This window comes from Gambusia affinis, linkage group LG04 (assembly GCF_019740435.1).
Source record: "Gambusia affinis linkage group LG04, SWU_Gaff_1.0, whole genome shotgun sequence".
Classification (NCBI taxonomy): Eukaryota; Metazoa; Chordata; class Actinopteri; order Cyprinodontiformes; family Poeciliidae; genus Gambusia; species Gambusia affinis.
In genome coordinates, this window is record NC_057871.1 from 27,011,245 (window position 1) to 27,034,579 (window position 23,335).

The window sequence follows — 23,335 nt, forward strand, 5'->3', positions numbered from 1 at the left end:
TCGAACCAGGACGACTTGCTGAAATTGACAGAACCTTGATTCTTTACATCAAACTCTGAAGCAGAACGTCCGACCACATCGAGATTTAATACACTTTGGTTATTTGGCAAGACTATGGTCCAGAACACACCAGAAAGTTCTCCTTTTAATGGCTCAACATGATAAAGAGTTTGGAGTAATCTTCTCAAAACCTGGATGTTAAGACATTTGAAATCTTGTGCGATTTTCTACCGATCGCTGATACGTAAAAAAAATAATACTATAGTGTCTGGATTACTACTGTAAGTCTGAACAAGACTCATTGGCTGTTATCACAAATGTTTATTGCCACCAATAAAGGGTGGTAATATTACTTACCATCACTTTTGAAAAGGTCTAGTGAAGTAAAAAACGCCTCTTTTCTTGGTCTGTTGTTCTAATGATCAGAAACAATTGTGACAGAAAAAAAATCAACAGAAGAAATCTGTGAGGCGACAAATACTTTTTCCACAGCATCACACACGTTTATTTTTTCTGATACATACTTCTCTCCTCGGTCTAATCCACTTTAACTCTGCGTATGTGTCAGGCTTTCTCGTTTTATAGTCTCCGTGCGCTCAGATGAGTCTTTCTTTGAGCTGCTGGTGCATTTCATCACGAGGGGGACTACATCAGTGAAAGTAGTCGCTTGTGTGAAGCCACAGTTTTGAGGTTAAAACCCGTCCTTGAGAAAAGCACTCTATTCTCGTGTGTGTGTGTGGCAGGTTTCTGCTGGGCTGAAAAGGTTTATTTGAAGCACTAAATTTAAAACGCAGAGTGAGCTGACGTTTTCTTGAATAAAATTAAAGCTCCGGCATGTAGCGCATCGCGCCACGTTAGCTTGTTGCACACTCCAGCTCATGGGCGAGCCAGAGCAGGTCAAAGGCAACCAAAGGTTTACTCCTAGCAGGTTGAATTTCTCTGTTATTCAACAGGATCTCTACCAGTCGTGTCAACTCTTGCCTTGTTCATGCAGCAGTTTGTTAGAAGCTGTAGTAGATGAAGCAGGCTGGGACCTCACCCCAATTTGACGTTTTGTTTTTTGTTTTTTACACTACTTTGATCAGTTTACACATACATTTCTAACAAGTTCAATCATCTTTTTGTTTTCAAAGTGACCACGATTTTGTTCTGAAGCGTAACGAGTCACGTGGAATTCGGGAGAGAACCAAAATGGAGGAAATATGTGTAAAACAAATGTTTCTCTTTAAAGGTTGGAGATCTCAGTCAGGGGTTTGGTGAAAACAAAACCATCAAACCCCTGGAGGTTTGGTGGTTCTGTTGCACCCAGAGTCTGCTTCTCAACTGGGGTCTTCTGGTTTTCACAACGACATTCGCATCTGGATGGATCCACTTTGAATCTTGGGGAACCTGCAGTTCCAAGGTTCTTTCTGCAGAGTTCAGAACAAACCAGGGTCAAGGTTCACTCCTTTCGGCCAGATTTGATACTCGATGTGCCAGCAGTGACTTGAATTTTTGGATCCAAAGCTCCTCGAGTTTCAGAAACAGGTCTTCTCTCTGCCTGTAGCAGAACCGTTTTGTCCTCAGGCGCTGGAGGAGATTTTCTCCTAATGATGGGAAACAAAATTTTATCCTAGTGGTGAGATTTTGAAGGACCCCATGACGTTAGAGTAATCTTCCTGAAACGCTTTTACTTCCCATTGCTGGATCCAGAGTGAACGTTGAATCAATAGTTCACAACAGCCTTTTATAATCTGTTTTTTATTATTGGAGATCCAGGACAATAGAGTAACTAGAATCATAATTTTTTTTTTGTTTTTCACCAATATGGGAGTTTTATAAAACTGCTTTCTGAATGCAGCAAAAGAGGAAGAACGACACATCAGATTATGACAAAGTGCACATGCGACACGTAATAAATATACAAATGTATCAACATTTTACTTTAGTTTGAACCATTGAAGCTTCTGGGACAATCCTTTGAAAGACTATGAAGAAATTCTTTTTTTCTTTTTTTTGGACCACAAGTGACTTGAGGTTAGAATTTCTAAAGAACTTTGACATCCGTTCATTTTTATTCTGTGTGACCTGACCTTTGAACCAGCTCTTGTGAAGTGCAAAGTTTGACAAGATTCATCAAAGTGCACCTGGATGAGTCCCAACGCCATTTTCTTTGCTTCGATTTGGAGGAATGTTTTTCAGGTATATAACAAAAACTAAACGGAGACAATGAAACCGGATTTTGTCAAGAATAAAGTGGCTTACACTATATTTAGGAAATTTATGGTAACGTATACACAAGCAAGACAGAGTTCTGACCTAAAATGCTTCCTCATTAAAATATACTTTGGACATAACCCAGCAACAATAAATGTTTGAGTAAGATGGAAATGTAACCTGATTCCCGTACTTCCAAATCGACTCTTCAGGAAGAAAAATATTACTTAACTCCACTCAGTTGTCTCCCTCCCTTGATCCTCTTATATTCCTAGCCTGTATATTCCTAGCAAATAAAAAATTCTTGTCAAATTAATTTCCTCCACCACCTCATTGCCCTTGTTCATCGTCTCCACCAGGTTCACTTTCCAATCAGCTAAATGTTAGGAGCACAACGGGTATTTCCTCTGTTTGTGGAACAGCAGATCACTGTAAGGAGGTGTCAGCTCCAATTACACTCACACACACACACACACACCCACACAACTGAAACACAGCATGGAAGAAATACTCAATAAAAATGTAATGTTAATTCAATAAAGTTCAGTTTATTTCTACATTATTTACTATCTGTTGATAAGAAATAATAATAAATCATTAAAATGATATTTTGGTATCAGATTAACTCATTTTTGTAAATGCTGACCATCTTTTTAGCTTTGTTATTTTGACAACTATTTTCACAAGTGTCTTGTCAGGTTTTCTAACATTAAAATTGCTCAAGCTGTGCAAATATTAAATGATTCCATTCCAGATATTTTCACTAGTTTTACTTTGGTTTACCTTCACAGGAGGATGCGACGCTTTTTGAGGTGTTCTGTGAAAATATATCCTCTGAACAACTCAAATCTGTTTCAAACTATGAAGTATGAGCTTTACAGGTTTAAGATCAAGTCGTAACATTTGATTCGTAAATGTCACAAATCAAAAAATGTCAACATTAAACGCTGAGGGAGGAAAAGCAGCGTGCCATTTTCCATGTCAGCATTGTCTAAAGTTACATAAAAGAATCCAGTAAAAAACAGGAGTGACAAAAATAGACAAAATCAATAACTGTGTTTCCATTGACCATAACTGTGGAGTTTGACATTTAAATTAAAAGTGAATAAATAAATAAAAATCTTGGTTTTTGGTTCATTATTTTATAATGTATACAGTTTTACTTGATCAAGTGGTATTTTAAAGAAAAAAAACATGACTTTGCAGTCTGGCATGGCGATTTATGTATTTTTAGTCTGTTAAATCTGCAGTGGATGAGGTTGTGTAAAAGGTAGCACCACCTCATCCATCGAGGCTAGAATGAGGTGGTTTGTTTGGCCATATCAAAATTGGTTTATTTTTGCAAATTTGCAATTAAAACATTTTATTTACGTCACATGATCAACAAGCGGAAGTTGCTGTTGGCACAAACCACAAAGAAGGCGTTAGGACGTAGCTGGAGGATCTACCAATTGTGTTTTTTATTTAATGTAAATGCTGCATTTGCAGAATTGTGTGTGTGTGTGTGTGTGTTTGTTTTCAACGTTAGGAGAATATCTATAACATCTTGCTCACATTTGGAATGGAAATGAAGTTGGCGGTCCTGTATTAGTCAGACTTAGCAAACAGATGCAGACAGACTTGCTCATATTTAAATTTACAAAGGCAAGATCTCACCCCCATGAACACACACAAGCCACTTGTAGCTGCTTTAAACGCCGCCAACTTCTCAGCAACAGAGTTGGCACACCTACACACACACACACACACAGGTTCACCATGCACACAGAGCATTCCTCGTGCCAACAACAAAGTCTGAATGTTTTGTAAAGTATCACTAAAGCTCTAAGCGCTGGCTATGACTGAATAGGACGAATCCACACGAAGCCAACGTGGCTAATCTGAACTGCAGCAGCTGTAAAACACCTGCTGCAGTTCAGATTGCAGAAAAGTGTAGCAGTCCTTTATTCCCTTAACTGCCTCTGCAGCCAAACGCCTCTTGTTGCTCAGCAGCGTTCCTCCTGCCTGGGTCTGACGGGGAGCCCAGCTAATTGTTGTTTATGGTTTGAAGCCCAGAGGAAGAGAAACCGAGACCGGAGATGCTGGGTGGTTTACTGACGGAGCTTTTAGATGAATAAATCTGCCGCTAGCCGTCTCCGCTAACTGTTTGACAACTGCATCTGGATGAAAACAGAAACAGTTTGTTCCGTTTGGGCATGAAGAATTAGTTAGGTCAATCTTTATACAGTACAAAACGCTGTGTGAAAACGATTAAAATCGCCTTTTGTTTTTTAGAACTTATTCTGGAAAACATTAGGAGACCTCCTGCTTTCGCTAAGGTTTCTGTGAAAAGTTTAACTTCTTGAATGGTGAGATTTACAAGCATGAATATCTGAAGCTCATTTGGGTCACTCAAGTGTGACTCAAATTTGCTTCTTTGTTTTGCCCACATGTGACCCAAGTCTGACTGGTTTCTCTGAACGACCCCATTCTGATCTTTTCATCGCCCCCCCACCCCAAAAAAAACAAAAAACTAATTTCCAGTTTTTCCCACTTCCATGTGGTACTGTTTCAGACACGTATCCGGTTGTTTTCAAACCCTCTGCACTCTGAACTGTCGCGTCGTATTTTATCCAACTTTTACGTCATCGAGGTGAGACATGCATCTTAGGTTTACCCCAGAAAAAGCCGAACGCGGTAAATTTGAATGCAAGCAAAGGCTGAAAATTCTGATTATGAGTTTACGAAAGAGGTTTGTGTCACTGAAGAGCTTCAAACCACGATCCCACAACTCTTAGCTTTGAGTGATGCGTCACTCCGCTAAAAGGCCGCCGCTTTTAGCTGGGCTTTCTTTTCATTAGTTAATTCCTCTGTGGTGTTATGATTTTTTTTTTATGATGCAGTCTGCTCCCAACGCTGGATAAACTTTAAAATGAATCCATAAATGGCTCCGTGCCTAAACAGTCCATCGGTTTGTGACCGATGGACTGTCTAGGTTCCTCTTCTGTGCGTGGGACGTAAACCGTTCACACTAAAGTCTCATTGTGTTTGGGTTCACTTAGTAGTACCAGCAACCAAACAAAAACAAAAAAAAATTATTTCTTTGCATGAAGGCCTGCTGTGTGGATGTAGCCGGAGATTTTCTGGAGAACATTGAGAGCTTTTGCAGAAGCAAAGTTTTCTGAAAATGTGCAGTTCAAGGGTGAAATACAAGGAAGGAGTTGTAGGTTAGCATTTATCTTGAGGATGTTGCTCATTTCCCCATATAGCAGGTAAATAATGTCAGAGGAAGATTTCTGTATTCGCATATGACTGAAGAAACATCTCTGTGTTATCAGCACCCACTGCCTCTCTCTCTCTCTCGTCACTTCAAGTAAATGCTGCTGCTTCATTTGCACACCGTCTCTCCAGCCAGTCTCCCAGAATTTTATTTATTAATTTTTTTTTTTCACCTGAGGGCTAGGTGTATAAATTTCCACCAGTGCAGAACAAATCCGGCTGACATTTGCGATCTCGCGCGCCGTCCAAACCAAATCATCTCTACAGTATTTCAGGCCTTGCGGTGTCAGTGTGAAAACGGTTTGGTGTCGTGTCCTTCAGTGACAGCACTGCAGCGATCCGCGCGGCTTCCACCAACTCCTCCGTTGGGCTTTGCTGGGTAAAGCTTTTGTCAAGACTCTGGGTTTTTGGGTTTGGTTTTGATCTTATTTATCTTATTTACTTAATGTGATTAGTATTGCCTTGTTGTTTTCCTTATCTGCAGCCCTCCATAGTGTTTCTCTTCAGGTTTATTCTTTAGTTAACTTAGGTTCTGTTGTTCTTGTATGTCTGACTCTGTCCAGCTTCACTGGTGATTATAGTTTATTTTTATTTAATCCTTCTAGTTCCCCACTGTTGAGTTTCTAGATCTTAATTTGTCACTTCAGGTTCAATTAGTCTATCTTTAGTAGTTCTAGTTAGGTTAGCTCTTTGTTCAGATCTAGTTGCTCTAGCTCTGTGTCCCCTAGTATTTATTATTGATAGATCAGCCTTCTTTCTGTTTAGGTTTGTTCATGTTTTTTTCCCTCATGTCTTTTTGTCTTCTAGTTTATCAGGTTTTCTTTAGTATTAGTGTTTTCTTTTGTTTTAGGGGTATTTGCAGCTCCCTGGTGTTTCCTCTCTGTTTTTCTCCAGTATATCTCCTTAGCTTCCCTGTGCCATCCTCAGAAATCGCCTGTGCCAACGACTCACACCTGTAACCAGTGGTCCCATTGTTCCATTTACTACCTCCCAGTATTTAAGCTCCTCTATCCCCGTCACAAGTCTCCAGTCTGTGTCGTGTCCCAGATCGTTACTACTCATGTTTCTCTCATTGGATTCCCTGTTGTTCCCTTGTGTTTCCAGTTTGTTTCGTTTTCTTGGGGATTTTCTTTTACCCCTGGATTTTGGATTTTTTTGTTGGTGGATTTTCTTCATTAAACCATTCACCTATTTCTACCTATGTCTACTGCCTGCTGCGTTTGGGTCCACCGCCACACCACACCATGACAGCTTTAGCTTCAGGCTAACACGAACAGGAAGTAAAAACTGGGAACGTTGCTGTCCAGGCAACCACAGAAACGTAAACACCTTTTTAACCACTCACTACCATGGAACTGAATCATTGCTCTAATGCTCTTTTGCTAGTGGTTATCAAACTTTCCACTCAGAATAAAAATATATATATCTATATATCATGCAATTATATTAATGAATCTAGTAGAAAGATTTCAGAAATATATTTAAAAAAAACATTCTTATCATATAAAAACTCCTCTGTAAAGCACTGATTTAAAGTGTCTAGACCAAATCTACAGATGTAAAATCTATCTGTATTTATAGTGGAAGACAAAAGGATATGCTTCTTGAAAACATACTATGTTTTTTTTTTTCTTACAATAAAAATCTATTATGTTTTTAGACCATAATGCACTTGAAACTTTGGTACCATTTTATTTGAAGGGGTGTGTAAAACTGACAAGATCATAAATATGACATAACACCTGTTATGAATATGAATGTTTATGACTTTTGGCATGAAGTGTCATTTGGTAAATAATGACACGTTCAAAGCAAAGCTGCATTAAAAATCAATTAAATGTGCCAACTTTGCACTAAAAGGGGTCATTATTTACCGAATGACACTTCATGACAACAGTCTCCTTTACTGTCACAACAGATGTTATATCCTGTTTATGACAGTGTCGTGTCAGTCTTATGAAAACCCCTTCAAATAAAATGTTACCAAAATTATTATTATTTTTTTTTTTGCCAGTCTCTGCCTGTTAGCTTGCCACATCAGTTCACCTTGTGACTCTCAATGAGATTAGTATTTAAGTGACAAAAATAGCACAAATATATTTTTCTGTTGTTGTCATGGTAACACTACCGGGGAGCGGTCCTCAGCCATAATTAGGTGTGCCACATTTGAATGAATTTGTAGAGTAGTTGTTGAGTTTAGCCTCTTCCCAAACAAAGAAAAAGGAAACCCATTTCCTTCTGAATGAGTCGATGATCGGATTTGTTCTTGCTTCCTGAAGGAGTACAACAGTGAGGCCTCTGTACCGCATCGCTCTCGTTTTACTCTCCTGCAACAAAACATAATTAGATTGAAAACTGGTTGTAAAAAAAAAAATAAATCGTGTTTGTAAGCAAGTGGTAACTTCTTTAGGGTGCTACATGTTTGATTACAAAGCGGTTCTAGGATTTGACTCGACATCAGTTTCACAATATCAGAACCGTTGGTGCTGCTTCTATTTGCACAAGTGCAAATGATGTTAGACTAAACCTACTCAAAAAAAATAAAATAAAATAAGTAATGTTTAGGTTTTTCTTCATCCAAAAGTCTATAGCAAACAGAATCTCCGAATGGTGACGCATCTGCCTTTATTATCTCGTTTCTGAGCGCCTTCAAAGTTTCGTTTCCACACCAGATGACTTAGCGCCATTTGGGATCCTCGCTCATTTGTTGGCTTGTTTTATATCTGAGGCGCAACGAACCAAAGGCTGAAGAAAATGTCAGGAAGTGGGGGGCCTACTGAAAGCTTTTCATCTAGGGCTGCCTACGCCATTATTAGACTGCTGTTTGCTTTTTTAGCGCCCTGTGCTTGGATGTAAATACGCCTGACCAGAGGGGGCGCCGACGTGATTCAGTCCTAACGAGTGTCCATCATATTCAATATATACGTTTGGCTTATTTCAGTTTTATCTTTAAGGCGATACAAGGGAAAAATAATTTGGGACTGTACAGAAAAGCAGTACCTTTGAGTTTGTCATTTGTGTGTAATTGTGTGGAAGTGAGGCTGCAGGCCAACAAGCCTCCAGCACGTCTACTAATGAGGATGCATCAAAACAGCCAACTGTTAGCCTCTGACTGTTGTTTTGATGGTTTAAGCTGTGTGGGTGTATCACTGTGTTTGACTTCTGTGGTCAATGCATTTCATGGTCATTGATACCTGCCACCAGAGGCTCCGCCAGGAATCTTGGCCCCCCTGACAAAAAATTCAATTGGGCCCCCCGACACAGCTGCTGCTACAATTCCTCGAATCTATCTGATCCATCAAAAGTGCCAAAATTTGGGGGGGGAGAGACCGTTTCCACGACACGTTGGACCGTGGGGGACGGGGGAGGGGTTGAGAGAATCCATGACACGTTGGACCGGGTCCTGCAAAAAACAGGACATTTCCTCACTTTCTAAAAATATCCCGGGACGCCCGGGACAGGACGTGAAATACGGACATTTCCCGGGAAATACGGACGTTTGGTCACCCTAAAATAAAGAAACTGAGACTGAAAAAAAATGGTTGTCTGACTTGGTCAATCAATACCATTATCAACAAATTTTATTGGTATTATATGTCGTATAATTGTATTACAGAAGTAGAAAGAAAATGTATTGTCTTCATGTTGTTCCACTCGTGAAAATGTATAAAGCATTTGAGGCATTTGTATTCTGACCCTTATTTTAGTGATTAGGCCAACCTCCACATGCATGACGTGTTCTGAAAATAGAATAAATACATCATATCAATAAAGTACAAGAAAGAACAAACGGAATCAAAGCTGACTTTTTGATACTTCTGCATACTTTCTGCTTTTTACAATGAAACAAGAATGTCTTTTCTTTTTTTTTATTTTAACATACTGCAACAATTATCTACACTCTGCAGGACACAGAGAAGAGTACATCAACAGTTCACTAGAAAAACATTATGTGCCACTGCTTCTACCTAGATATTGTAACCTTACATAGTTTTGCCGTTTATTTTTCCCCGTATATGGAACACAAAAGGAGACGTCTTTGTTCTTGCACAATGAGGGACGAACATTATTTAAACAGCTTCTGTTTAAATAAGCTGTTTTCGTCCCAGTAGAACGGAAGCAAATATTCAAAATTGTAATTCAGTAACATGAAGCATTAGTTCACTTCCAGCTGTGCGGACACAGACGTCCATAAGAATCAGTCATTAGGTTTCCAGGTCACAGGTAGCAGTCGTCATAGGACTGTCAGACAGTCATCTTCTCTGCTTAGCCATTTAAATTCATGGGGGTTGTTTATTGTCTTTTCAGAAATCTGTTGCCATTTGTTAAAAAAAAAAAAAAAAGACCAGAGACTGCAATATCTTTCCATTATTTGAGGGTGATTAAAGTCGAGATGCTTAAGTCGTTTCAGACAGATGAACAGATGCCCTGGCCCCCGGATTCAGTGTTTGGTTAACATTCTGTTGAGGTTAATAACTCTGATATTGGCTTTTTAATGTTATTCGGACAAAATGATTAATTACAGCCTGAATAATTCCTGAAACTTCCTTTTTTTTAAGTATAAATATTGAGTGGCTCAAGGTCTTTGAAATTGTCTATTTATTTTTGCTGTTCTTAGCATTTGCTTAAAGCTACAGGAGGTAAAAAGTGTTGTTGTTTTTTTTTTTTTACACATTTGTTAAAACTCTGACCATGTTGTAACAGTTCTGGCAGAAGAGCTCGATTTTTATATTTATTTACATATTTGTTGAATGATAGCTTCAACAAGCTATCAAATATGTAGAAATATTTTTTAATAAAAGTTACTGCAGCTTCAAAGAGGCGGTATTTTATATTTTCCATATTTTCCAGGTACCTAGTACCATTTTATAACTGTCAAGTAATGGTTAGTATGTCTGCGACAGGAAAGAAAATACGAGCCACTAGCGCCGCAAAACGTCTTTGGAGAAAAAAGTGGGGAAAAAAAAAAGCAGAATATGTCAAACATAACTTAAAAGAAATGTTACTTCACACAACTTGACGTCTTGAAACTGGCCACTGTCTCTTTAAGAAGCTCCTGCCCTTTGCACACATCGTCACAACAGTTCTACTCCATTTACAACCGATCTTAGGAGAAGTAGTTTGTATAAAAACCTCGACTCAAATTTCCACCAGGTGTTTGCTAATTGCCTCTGGCTAGTCTGGAGGAGTTGAAAGAGGTAGGGGGCGCGACGCTCTGTGGCAGAACCTCGACTCTGGGACTGCAGCTCTGAGGAAGAGTTTTGTGGAAATAGGCGACAGTTTATAAAAACTGGCGTTCCCATAGCAAATGGTCGCTATGTGCGATTCAATGATTTCTTAAACTTTCATGAAAGAATGAAAGCAACACTCCAGGTGTGTTTTTGATGACTCAGTAACATGAAAACATGACGTAAAGCTAAAAAGTAGAATTTACATTATACCGCCTCTTTAAATAATACCCATCACCACCAAGAGGGTCGAACAATAAACATCCAAACTTTCTCATTGAGCTTTGCCGTTGTGTGACATGCTAATAGCAGAAAAAACATTCTTAAATTGTATCTCAGTGTACTCCAAATAATTTGTAGTTATGGAAGGAAAATAATCATGCAAATCTAACTCGTAATGTTCTGACAATCATTCAGTGTATGGCTGCTGAGAGTTGGCACAATATGTGCTTCAGCAGAAAGCAAAGCTTGAAACCTTTAGTTAGCAAGCGCCACACTGTAAAAATAACCCCAATTAAAATCAGCTTTACACACGGGAAAGCCAAACGGCACGTCGATGTGGACAATAAACAGGATGCAGAGGCCATCCATTTGGTCCTAATGATCTACATGAAGTTGCCTTATCTGACATTTTAAGACAACCTTTATCAACACCGACTGGTTGGCTGAAGGCCTTAAACACGTGGGGAGGGAAGGAAAGTCACAGCAGACCAGATGGGATTTTCTTTTCTGTCACCTTGGTGTTAAATCTCCTCAGAAACATCCATCTGAGGAGGAAGGAATTTTTTATGTCCAACAGACATGAGAACAGAAATCTGACAGCTGCTCAAAAACATAAAATAAACCTGATTATGTGGCAGTAAATGGCTGCAGCTTATGTACATGGATCCTAAGTGTGGCTCGATATGCCTCGCACTCACCAACCGCGTCGATAAAAGCATTTCTCCTGGTTCGTCTTTGGAGATTTCTCCTATTGTTTTACTAATAGTTATAATTTACTGACCTCTTACCTTTTGATATTAAAAAGTAACACCTTCCGCAGTTTCTCGAGGAAATCCTTGACCGTCTGTGTTGCTTTAAGTTTGTGATGTTGTGCCCTCTGCAGTCACACATCAACAAAAATAGATGAATTTCGACTTCCCTTGCTTTTTATTTTGCACCTGTTCTTTAAGCCTGATCACAATTTGCTTTGCCCTGAATGGGAAACTGTGCTGATAATTCGCAGCTGACGCAAAACATCTGTGATCCTTTTAAGCAATTAGAAATTGGTCAGAGCAGATTAAACGACTAAAACAACCAAAGTGTAAAGTTGGTCTTAATGCTGTTCTTACTCAGTAGCTTATAGTAAGAACAGTGTGTTCTGTTCCCTCGCTTCGCTGCTGCAACACGGGATCTTCTCTCCCTCTGTTCCTGTTCCAGCCGCACACCATCGATTCCATTCAACTATCTAAAAATCCTCTCAGCCGTCTAAGATTCTGACTGAACCACTAAACTCTCCACCCTGACTCTCTGCTTACTCGCTTTTCTCCCCTCCCCTCTCTTTGGTGATCTTTTGCTTTTGATAACTTATCCCCGAAATCAGAACACCTAAAATATCACATTTCTAAAATATTTTTGAATTGATCGTATTGTTCTTTTGGACTAATTTGTGTGCTTGTGGTTCTATTTGTCTTTGCCTTAAAAGTAGCTTACCATGCCATGTCACTCATAAGAGAACATGGTAAGAAAGGAAGTCTAAATATATAGTAGCAATGGCATTATGTACTTTGACACTTTGAATATGTTAAGGAGCAAGTGATCATTTTGTCCTCAAAGCTGAGGTGGAACAAGCAGAACCAAACGGGCAACCGTAAAGTTCAAGCAACTTTTATCGGCGCCACATTGTGACGGTCAGACCGTTGAGCCAGAGTAAACTCAGAACTGCTGTTCCTGATGCCACCTCTTCAAAATAATTTTTCTTTTCAACATGAGCAACATTTCAGATTAAAATGTCAGATCAGCCCTTTTTAATGGCAACGTTTACAAATAGACATTGAGCAACAACGATGGCTGCCCCCTCTTACCAGCAAGAGGTTATAGAGACCTAGCTTACCTCGCTTTGATAGCACACTTCCACTGTTTGGCAATTGAATTTGCGCGGGAGCTAAATATTTAGCTCTAAGCTAAATGTTAAAATTTAGAACAAAATATTTAGCTTGCTAAGAAAATGTTTATTTTGAAGCAAAAATACGTGGCTTGCTAATTAAACATTTAGCTAGGGGAAAAATATTTAGCTAATTTATTGTGCTAACTCAATGTTCTATTTGTAAACTAAATAGTTAACATGCTAAGTATTTAACTTTACATCATTTACTTTGAAATGATGTATAGGTGAATTGATATCACGGTAAAAAAAGAAAAAAACGTATTTAAAAAAAATTTACCCCTATATTTTCTCTCTCTCTCTCTCTCTCTCTTATAACCCAATTTTTCTATAAAAATTCTGACTCTGTAACTTTACAAGTGACACCTCGTACTACTAAATATGTCTCTGCTTTTACTGGCTTAACCATAAGATATGTCACCAGTCCTTTATCAGTGTGATCTTGGAGTATAATTTGCAGGTCTTACTACCTACATTGTTGTCGTTTCTCATTTCTGTTTTTCTTTTTTGTTGTTTTATCCTTTGTCCACAAGCCCCTCTTGTCCGCCGCCTCTAAAATAAGTTTGGTTTAAAAGTTTTTCTCTCCGTCTCTCTCTCGTCCAAGACTCTTAGGTTGCCATGAGTGAGGAGGAGGAGGGCCCTGGTGTTGCAGCATCAGCATCCACGCAGTCAGCAGCGACAGCCGCCAGGACAGCACCAGCCGCAACCAAAGGCAGAGATGGTGTCGTTTCGTCCTCGCCCCCCCGCAGGCCCTCTCCTCGCTACCGCGTCTATCCCGAGGAAAAAGAGGAAGGGAAGGGCATCATTCAGGAAGAGAGGCTCGAAGAAGAAGAAAAGGAGCTGAAGGTGGTGGAGGAGCGTGATGACGCCGACGACGATGCTGACGACGGCAGCAGCGACACCAGTGTGCTAGTCGTGCCCCATCCTGAGCTGGTTCCTGTGGTCTTCTTCTGTCTGAAGCAGACAACCTGCCCACGCAGTCTGTGCATCCGCATGGTCTGCAGCCCATATCCTTTAATCCGAGTGTGGGAAGTCTGGAAAAAAAATCTCATCTTTCAGTATCTGTATTCGTCATGTTTCAGTTCAGTACCTCTTTAGTCCGTACAATGAAGAGAATCACATTACGCCTCTATCAACGTAACCAGTGTCGGGGCAAAAACATCTGCCTTTTCATTTCTCTTTCAACCTTACTGGGTGAAGAGAATTTTTTGGGGAAAAAAAAAAAAGAAGAAGAATTTCTAAGTCTAACCAAACATTCTCAGTGAGATTTAGGTATGTACTTTTCCAACAGGTTTGGTCGAAATTTTTCCACTGTAGCTCTGACCGCATGTTTTAGGAAACCTTCACCCAGCCTGGAGTCTCTTGCAGGTTTTCTTCCCCGTGTTTTGCTCCAAACTCCAGTTTCTTGACATCCACAACTTTAACTTGCAGAATAATTTCTTCTCCAAGCACGACATGGCAATTACATCCAGACTGGACCTCATCGGACCAGACCTTATCCGACTCGTTGGTCACTTTTCTCGCTTTTGTTTTTAGGTCTTTCTGAAGTGTCTTCCTTGTTGCTTAACGGATCTTGGACAGATTGCTTTGATGTCAGGTTGACTGCTGTGTCAGAATGAAGGTGACCTCTAATGTGGCTGGTTTATGGTGAAAAGATGTCCAGATTATGACTCTGATTGCATCCACTGGAAGATCCAGAGCTTAAGAGCTCAGCTGTAATGATTGACGTGAGCATGTTGTGCAGCAGCAAGACGTTTTTGTGAAAGTTTCTTTGCTTTTGCCAATTGTGTTTTGTACCATAGATAGGCAGTCAAACAGTTTCTGCAACCTGGAGGACAATAATAAACCAGCTGACATTCATTTTCCAAATACCGACAGATTTTAAGAGCCTTGTTGGCTTTCAGTCTCTTTTTACTCATCATTTTCTTTAGGAACTCAAACTTCTTCCTTGTTGTTCCAAAATTTTACCCACATCTTTTATTTGTGGACTGCTTTGCTTTTTAGTCTTTGTGTGAGGATTACTTGACTTGTTACCAACTGGTGAAACTCTTTTGGCAAATGTCTTTCATTACAAGTATTTATACTGAGGAAATGTTTCAGTGTTGTTTTTACTCACTGTAAAATCAGTGTTTTGGCTGTTTTGCAGTTTTCTGGAAGCCGGTTCCAGATTCCAAGAGCGTTGAAAGCTGCTTCTCCGTGTTTGGTTCTGGTTCTGGTTCTGGGATGCAGATCAGAACCAGAAGACCTGAGAGGTCTGGAAGGCTGATGCAGCAACAGCAGACCTTTAATGTGTTTTGGCATTAAGCCGTTCAGTGTTCACATTAACAACCTGTTTGTAATTTTTAATGCTTTGGACATCGAAAGCACAAATAATTTGTTCTTTCAAGTATTATTGTAAAAAAAAATAAAACACATTTTGTTGTAACGTTCTTTCAGTTCTCTACATGTCACACTCAACTTGTGGAAAGCACAACTAGTGGTTGCCGTGGTGACCTGAGCAGCAGGTGGCTCCTCTAGAGTTTCCATTGACCTCTTGATGTCGGTATTGACCTCTGGCCTGTCAGGTCAGGTGGGCGGCCATGTCTGGAGAAGTTATTCATCCCAGGTTCAGATAGGAGACCTAGTTGTTCTCAGCGTGAGGTCACAGATATCCTGACCTTTGACCTGTCTGGTGTACTCCTTGGTCCTCCTGATGCTATTTTTGATGTTTGTTGTTGGACGTTACAATTTACAAATAAAATGACTGTAATGGAATAAATTATAAATTCTCAAAGTAGTGGGCAGAAGTATAATTTTTTTATTTTTTCTTAAAAAAGGGTGGAGTTATGACCTCTAACTATTTCTAAGTATTCTAGCAAAATCCCTCAATTCTACTGATTCTTTATGAAATCAGAAGATTCAGTGATGTGCTTACAGCGTTCCCATGTCAGTAAAACTATTACTAATAGTATCGATCATAGTTTTAACAACAATAATAACGATTAGAATAATTCTAGTACTGCTATAATAGCATAACAACAACATTATATGTGGATATTGTTCCTGGTGTTCAGTGTCGAGTAGATCCTTATGAAGAAGTTTGGATTGTTTAATGTTTTGTTTAATGTTGCTTTAACTCCACAGACAAACACCTTTACAAATGTTTACCAATATTCAGAGAATAACTGTACTTATGCTCACAGTGGTTTACTATTCAGAACTTTTCAGAAGGGTGATGTTTGAGCTGGATTTTGTCAGTGGGCATCAGAGTAAAATTTAAGTCAGATTGAAATGAATTATAGATAGATTAGGAAGATCCAAAAATCAATTTTTTAGATTGAAGATCCAACACATTCAGCTCTGGAGTTGTGCTGCTTTTGCAAAACACAAAGCTGACAATCGTATCAGATGGCGTTTGCAACGTGTGACGTGATTTTATCTTATGCGAGTGTTTCATCTTCACTTCTCTTTTTTGAATTAATCTCAGGTTCTTGCCATTCGGAATTCACATACTTGTGTTTTGTTTTTGTTTTTATTAGTTAGATTTTTTTATTTCTTTTAAATTCTTGTAGTGTTTCCACAAACAGACTCATGTCTTAGCTCTCTGCCTGTGCGAGTAATGACAGGTGTGTCAGATTACAGGACGTGCAGAGCATGCTGCCCCCTCAGATCGGCTCAGGGTGCTTATCAGGAGTCTTAAGAGCAACATTTACAGTGCAATAATGCGTGACTCACGGTGGGAGTTAATATATGGGCTATCAGGAGCGGCACAGTCGAGTGAAGAATGAGAGCGGGCGAGATACAGCCAACTGGTAGAAAGTCACTGAGACAGAGAGAGAAAAAGATAGAGAGAGAGACGTATGGAAAAGGGAAACGGCAGAGAAAACGGGGGAGGGAAAATGAAGAGACGAAGAGGAGGATGGAGACAGAGGAGAAGAAACAAAATATGATGAGGAATGAAAGGCAGTCTGATATCTAGGTTTGTTTCCTTTTGAAAGAAACAAATGTAGATCTCAAATAGGAGCCCAAGTCATAATTTTGATTTTGGTAAAGAAAAAAAAAATACTTCTGACAATTTGTTACTTTGTTTACATGAGGAAAAGAGAGAAACATGAGCAGATCGTTGTAGTGAACATATGCATCTTTTGATCAGCAGCAGAGCAGGTGATTGCTCAGGCTGTGAAGTGTTCATTAGAGCGACGGCCTGGAGGGGAGGAAACTGTCTGTGTGGTGGCGGATTTTTACAGACAGGACTCTGCGGCGCTGATCTGCAGGTAAAACGGCTGATGTCCAGGATGTGTGGGGTCTGCAGAGATGCTATGGTAGCTGCCTCCCCCCAAGCCCCCAACTCTAGACCTGTACAAGTCTAAGAAGGAGGGAAGGTCAGCCATGATGATCCTTAATACCGATTAAAAAAAACTGAAATAAAGTAGAGCTAAAACAAGCAATTTAAGTTAATGTTGCTTTTGGTAAAAACTCGTGGAAATTGGTTTTTAACACATTTTATACTTGTGCTGGAAAGCCCAGTTATGCTGGTTAGCATTTTTGAAATTTTTTCTTTTTACTCCATGAAATCCTGAAAGGTCTTTTGCCTCGGTGAATTTGTTCTCATGCAGAGTGAGAACAATCTGCTGCACATGGATTCTGTTGTCAATCTCACAACACTAAATATAATCAAAGAGGCTGAATGGGTGGAAACATGCGTGGCAGCGACCGTGTGTGAGTGCTCATGGTTGCGCTAAAAAGTGTGTGTGTGTGTGTGTGTGAGTGTGTGTGTGTGTCTGTTTTACTTTCCCCAAAATAAAAGGGCTGCTATTGACCAAAGCCACTTTCTGGCTTTGTGTGACCAGACTGAGTGGCTGCGGAGAATTGATCTGCACAAAAAGTGTTCTTTGTGGCCAAACCCACTCCGGGAACTTCACTGCATGTGTGTTGTGATCCGAGTCGACGTGTGTTTTTTTGTTTTTTTTTTCCTTTTGAAAAGACAGAGAGTTTGCAAAATTGTAAGCTTTGATTTAAAATTCTGGGTTTCAGTTTAAGAAAAGGGAAACACTGAAATAGCGACTGACTAGATTACCCTTCTCTCAAAGGAGTCCTGTTACAGTGCTGCTTACATTCAGTCAGAATATTATTGATATTTACTGTAACATGATGTAAAGTTCTTTCTTGAAGGTGTTTTTTCATTGGTACGTTTTGAGAAAACTAAGCATTTTTTTTCAATTAACAAAATAAGATAAAAATAGACACCACCCCTAACATTTGTGTGACATCTTTGAATAAAACAACAACAACAACAAGCAACAAACGTATTTTCTTCTTTAATCTAAAAATACTAAAAGACATTCAACCTTCCTGTTTAAGATCTTTTTCTTCAGGGCATTTGTACACATATCCAACAGAACAAATGCATTTATTTGGCCCATTTTGCCTGGAAATAGGTTTTCTGTTTTCATACGCTGCAACACATTCAGATGAAGGCGCAGCCGGCAGTGTCGCTGTCTGTATGAAACTGCTGTTTGTTTGTGCCAAAAACTAATATTCCCATGCTGAATCATCGGCAGAGTCGCCCAAGAAAGGGAATGTCAGACCTTGTACGTCATGGAGTATGTATTTATTTTATTTTATTTTTTCACCCTACATTGTACAACAAAGCCGTTTCCATCAGGGACTCTTGTCACTTTGTCCATTTCTCTGTGACTCAGGTTGGGAGTTGGGTTGAGCGTGTCGCCTCGTCGTATTTAGCAGCTCTCAGCCGAAGACACAGTCCACTTCACTCTGATAGGGAAGGATTCTGAGGAAAAAAAAAATGCTGCTCTCCATGTCTTAATCTCTACTTATGAGTGTAGGGAAGGAAGTGTAAGGGAGCGAGGGAGGAGAAAGAGAGAGAGAGGGAGAAAGACGAGTTTATGCAGTCAAAAGAGATTGGGCTCTAAAGCGAGTCTGACAGGAAGGGAAGGGCAGATTAATAGTTTTCAATTTGCTTTCATTTGCCTCTGGACTAACACATGTGGCCTTCTCTGCCTCCAGCATCACCGCACTCCGTCGCTCAAGAAATCTCATATTTGTTAATGTCTGCTGATTTATAGACACTCGTGTGGAAACGCTGCGCGTTGTCTGCCCGAATGTTTTTCAAAGCTGCATTTTTATTTTGTTCTTCAATACCATAAGTATCGCATCAAAAATATAGCTCAAGCGGACCAGTGAGCTTATTGTTTTTTTTTTTTTTCTGGGTTGAATTATACAGATGTGGTTGTTGTCGGCTGACACTTCTCCCATTGTTATTTGTTTAAAGTAATAATCATGTTGGCTTTATGGCTGTGCTTCTAGTAGCGGGGTCATGTGACGTGATGAAGGTCTGCTGAATGGCTCCATAATTAGCAGATGTTTAATGGGCCGTTACATGTAATAACCCTTGTGGACAAGAGTCATGCATGTTGCATGAGGAATCCTTCATACAGCATGCAGACACTGGAGTAAGTCAAAGGCTGTCTGTGTGGATGAGTGGTTATAACCGGACCACAATCTTGTGTGATAATTTTTTCTTTTCCCTCCAAAATGCGAATTCAGTTACACTAAATGCAAAGTGACGACTCATTTTACAGTGAGTGAAACATCCTCCGGTCAGTATAATAATAGGATTATTACAGTAATGCTGCTAAGCTGGACTATCTGTGCAAGTTTGTCTGAATCTAACCACTGAATTACTTTCATCCCGTTGGCTGCAGGTTTCGTTTTAAATGATGTACAACAGCAGATTTTTGCTGACGTATGCTATAGGTGACCATGAGTCTTCTGCTACTCATGCTCTGCTTTAAGCAAGAGCCATTAATTAGTTTTTTAGTTTAAAAGCTGTGCCTGGTGTACGTCTTAGCAGTAACCTCTCTCAATGAGCTGCTCTGTAGATCCTGTGGTTTATAGAATTAAACAACAGCCTGCGCGTTAGTTGCAAACTTGATTTGCACAGAGGCGCTTTCATAATGTATTACATTTTGTTTTAAAGTATCTGTTAAAATGCTGTGCTTATTCGGTCGGATGTTATTTCTCACTCTAAAGCGAGATGCTTCACTAATGATTGATGGTTGCTTCGCTAATAGTCGATAGATGTTCAACTTTCAAGACGTCTTCTCCAAATCGTTCAGGAAACTTCTCAGGTGATTTTGCATTAAGCAAACTTAACGATAAAGATGACATTTAAACTCACCATCTTCTTCCTGTCTTGATGTTTGCTACTCTGGACTCATCTGAATATTAAACTGAGGGAACATTCTTGCGTTTTTTGAAGCGACAGGCTTTTCTTCTATTTTATTTTGGTTTGTTTTTCGCAGTGTGAAATGAAACTGAACCGGATGAAAATGTTACAAGTTAACAAACCCATCAGCTGCTTTGGACCAAAGAAAACGAAATAATACAAAGTTTCTCACGTGAAACTCTGTAGTAATACCTGCAGGCTTCCTGTTACCTGTTGAAAGACTCACTCTCTCTCACTCTTTTGCAGCTTTAATGAATCCCAGATGTGCAGTTTAGTTTCAAGTCAGATCTCTTTCCCTCCGCAGAGCCAGTAAATTTAAGGAATCCACCGATACTGAAAATAACCAGCTTTGAGTCTTTTCTTTCTGTAAGTAACATCGTGCAAACTGCAGACCACCATCGTCAGCATGAGTTTCTGATTAGCTGGTCACGAATTAGGGGCAATTGACCAAAAATGTCTGATTTCTCTCACCAGCCAATTTCCCAGCGGTGCCTTACTTAAACGTTTGCATGAGGTTCACAAAATCACCGTGGCTGAATTATGACTACATCCCATGTAGCTATTTATGTCCGTCGCGTGGGCAAGCTTATTCACGTGTGATTTTAATTTCTTACTTAATGGAATCGCTGCAAATTGCAAAATTGTGCTGTTGTTGTTTTGGGACATTAGCAGAACAGAGACAAAAGGTTGCTGCTCCTGCTGCAGCTGCTGATGGTGCTGCAGGGCTGGACTGTATTGATCTTTAGACTGCAGACATTAAAAAGTCCAGGGGAGAGATTAGAGCTGATTAAACAAAGGGTGTGAAGCACATTATGAAATAACTCCAATTGCTTCAGTGTCTTACGAAGTAAGCCCTAATGGTATCTGACTGGTTAACCTCCGCAGAGGCTCAGCAGCAGACTGATTTAAAGATCATAACGGCTCACGGGGGCAACGTGACATTTTTAGATTGAAGCTTTGAACGCTACGGACCGAGCCTTTCCTGTCTCTGACAGTAACTTTGTTCTGTTCGTGGCCGCTAACCTCCAGCCCAGATCCCGTGTTCAGCAGTGAAGCCCCCGTTGTCCTGGAGGGTGGAAGTGGATCTGGAGAGCAAACAAAGTAGATTGTAGCTGCACCACGAGGTGTGCTAAAGAGGTGACAGTCGCACTGCGCTTTCTTTATGTCAAAGCGATGGAGGCTGCCTGACCCAGAGCAGGGCAGTCAGGATGGCAGTGGGGAAGCCTCATAAACTCAAAGTCAGAAGCTAATGTTGCTAAGGAGCAAAAACAGCCCCAACTCTGATTTTTTGTTGTTGTTGGGTTTCTTTTTTTGTTTTTCCTCTGAATTGAGTTGGTGAGAACAGTTGTCTGTTTACCTGAGTATCACTCAGGTTTACGCCTCAAATTCTTAAATTTTTTCCTCAGTTTCTTAAGCAATGTGCTTTTTAAAAAAAATGTGTTTATTTAGTTGTTGTTTAGTAGAATTATTCCCTCTGAAATCCTGATCATTGATTGACTTTTTTTTTACAAGGTTTTCCTTTAAAAGGTGGATCTCCATTGCAGTCAAAGCTACTCATCAGGACAAAACAGTTTTGTTTTCTAACGCCCCGCAGCATCCTGGTTGTTTAATCCCTGTCCTCTTCCCTCTGAAGTGTTCACCAATGAATAGATTGGTGTAATGCTGACGGGGACAAGACGCCCGCCAGGAAATCCCGGCGCTGATGCGTGTTGTTGGCGGACCTCTTCGCGTGAGAAGAAGAATACATGTGGATTAGATTATAATCTCCCTTTTTCTTTTTACTTTTTTTTTTTGCCATTGTCTTACATCATGAGGATTAATGCAATCTCGGCATGTAAATGCTCTGTAGGGTTTTGTTTCCTTTTTTATCCGTAATGTATGTTAAAATGTCTTTTTCTTTTGTTGCTATTTTACCACATCTCAGCAAAAATAAAACGAAAAGAAAAGATAAAAGAAACCAGAGCGTGCCTGCTAAATTCCCTCGGTTCCAAGATAACGACGTTCGTCAGTGTTTACTGTGAGTCAGTCCTTTGAAGAACACGCACTGAATCAAGTGAGGTGACAGGAGATAAGGAGTAAACAAGGATGGAGCGTGTAAACAATCTGCTTATTATACACAAGAGTAATTTGTACATTAAGCTTATTTGCATATTGGATTTTTTTTTTTTAATGAACCTAAAAAGTTGAGCTTTTGTCATAGAAGTTAAGGCCAAACCTGAGCAGACTGAGCTGTGTGTGTCAGGATGTTTTGGTTTTTCTGCATTTGCTTCTTACTTTCTTGTTCGACTGTGGTCGGCCTGAGATGTGTGTTTTACTTTCAATCAGTGTTTACTTAGTTGTTTATTCATTTACTCAATATTTATGTCCTACTGGTTTGTCTGTACCACTTCTCTTGCCGTTACTCTCTCCCTCAGCCTGCCTTGCGCTCTTCCTTCACAGCTGCACCCTGTTTGTAGTTAACTCCGGCTATTTGTCTAGTCATGAAGCTCCCAGCATTTAGCCACCTCTCCTCACTGGTTTCTCCCGTTACTTCAATGTTACCTGTTCCTTTTTTAGTTCCAGCTGCTCTCGTTCCCCGACTCCCTGAGATTTCCTCATTTGTTCCTTTTTAATTGCTACTTTGTTAAAATATTTTATCATCTACTCACTGCCTCTCTCTGACCTCACCTTGGATTCAACCATCTCCAAAAATCATGACAACTTAGCCAGCTAGATGGAAAAAAGATAAATCCACTGCGGTAAGAACTTAAGAAGCAGTAATAAATAAAATAGGTAATGTTTTAGTTTTAGTTTGTGTTGCTAAAAAAATACCAGTTGGTGTTATGGAAGTTTGAAGTAGGTTTTCTTCCAATTTTACCAAAATGTCTCTTCTGGTTGGAGATAATGTTACCATTTTGGAGTGGCCCAGCTACCGTCCTTCACTTGAGTCAGACAATTTGCGGACTGAAAAAAGTTAGTATGGAAAGTAACTTAGAATTAAAAATCTTTCAGAGATATTAATAATTTTGGGCTGGGATGAAAACAGACCATGGCACACATTTTTATTTAAACTACTGTGTGACAGCATTGAGCCGCAGCATATTAAAAACGTGTTTGGCGCCATCTAGTCAAAATGAAAGCTGGATCTGAAACAATAAATCCTCCAAATATTTTAAATGAACAAAACGAGACCAAGTGAATTAACATTTTATGAAATTCATAAGGCTTCTCACAAAGCCTGGATTTAATTATACCAATATTTACTTCATTTGACATGACTGGTGCAAACATTTTGTGGCAGGC

General features: G+C 39.7%; 1 protein-coding gene across 1 annotated transcript in view; it reads left to right on the forward strand.

Moving 5' to 3' along the window:
- LOC122830339 (voltage-dependent T-type calcium channel subunit alpha-1I-like) overlaps positions 1-23,335 on the forward strand; it is a 201,955-nt gene that overhangs the window by 36,073 nt on the left and 142,547 nt on the right. The window contains exon 2 of the mRNA XM_044115612.1: positions 13,430-13,832. Within this exon, the coding sequence (XP_043971547.1) occupies positions 13,444-13,832 (389 nt within the window). The 5' untranslated portion in view covers positions 13,430-13,443. The remainder of the gene's footprint in view (positions 1-13,429; positions 13,833-23,335) is intronic.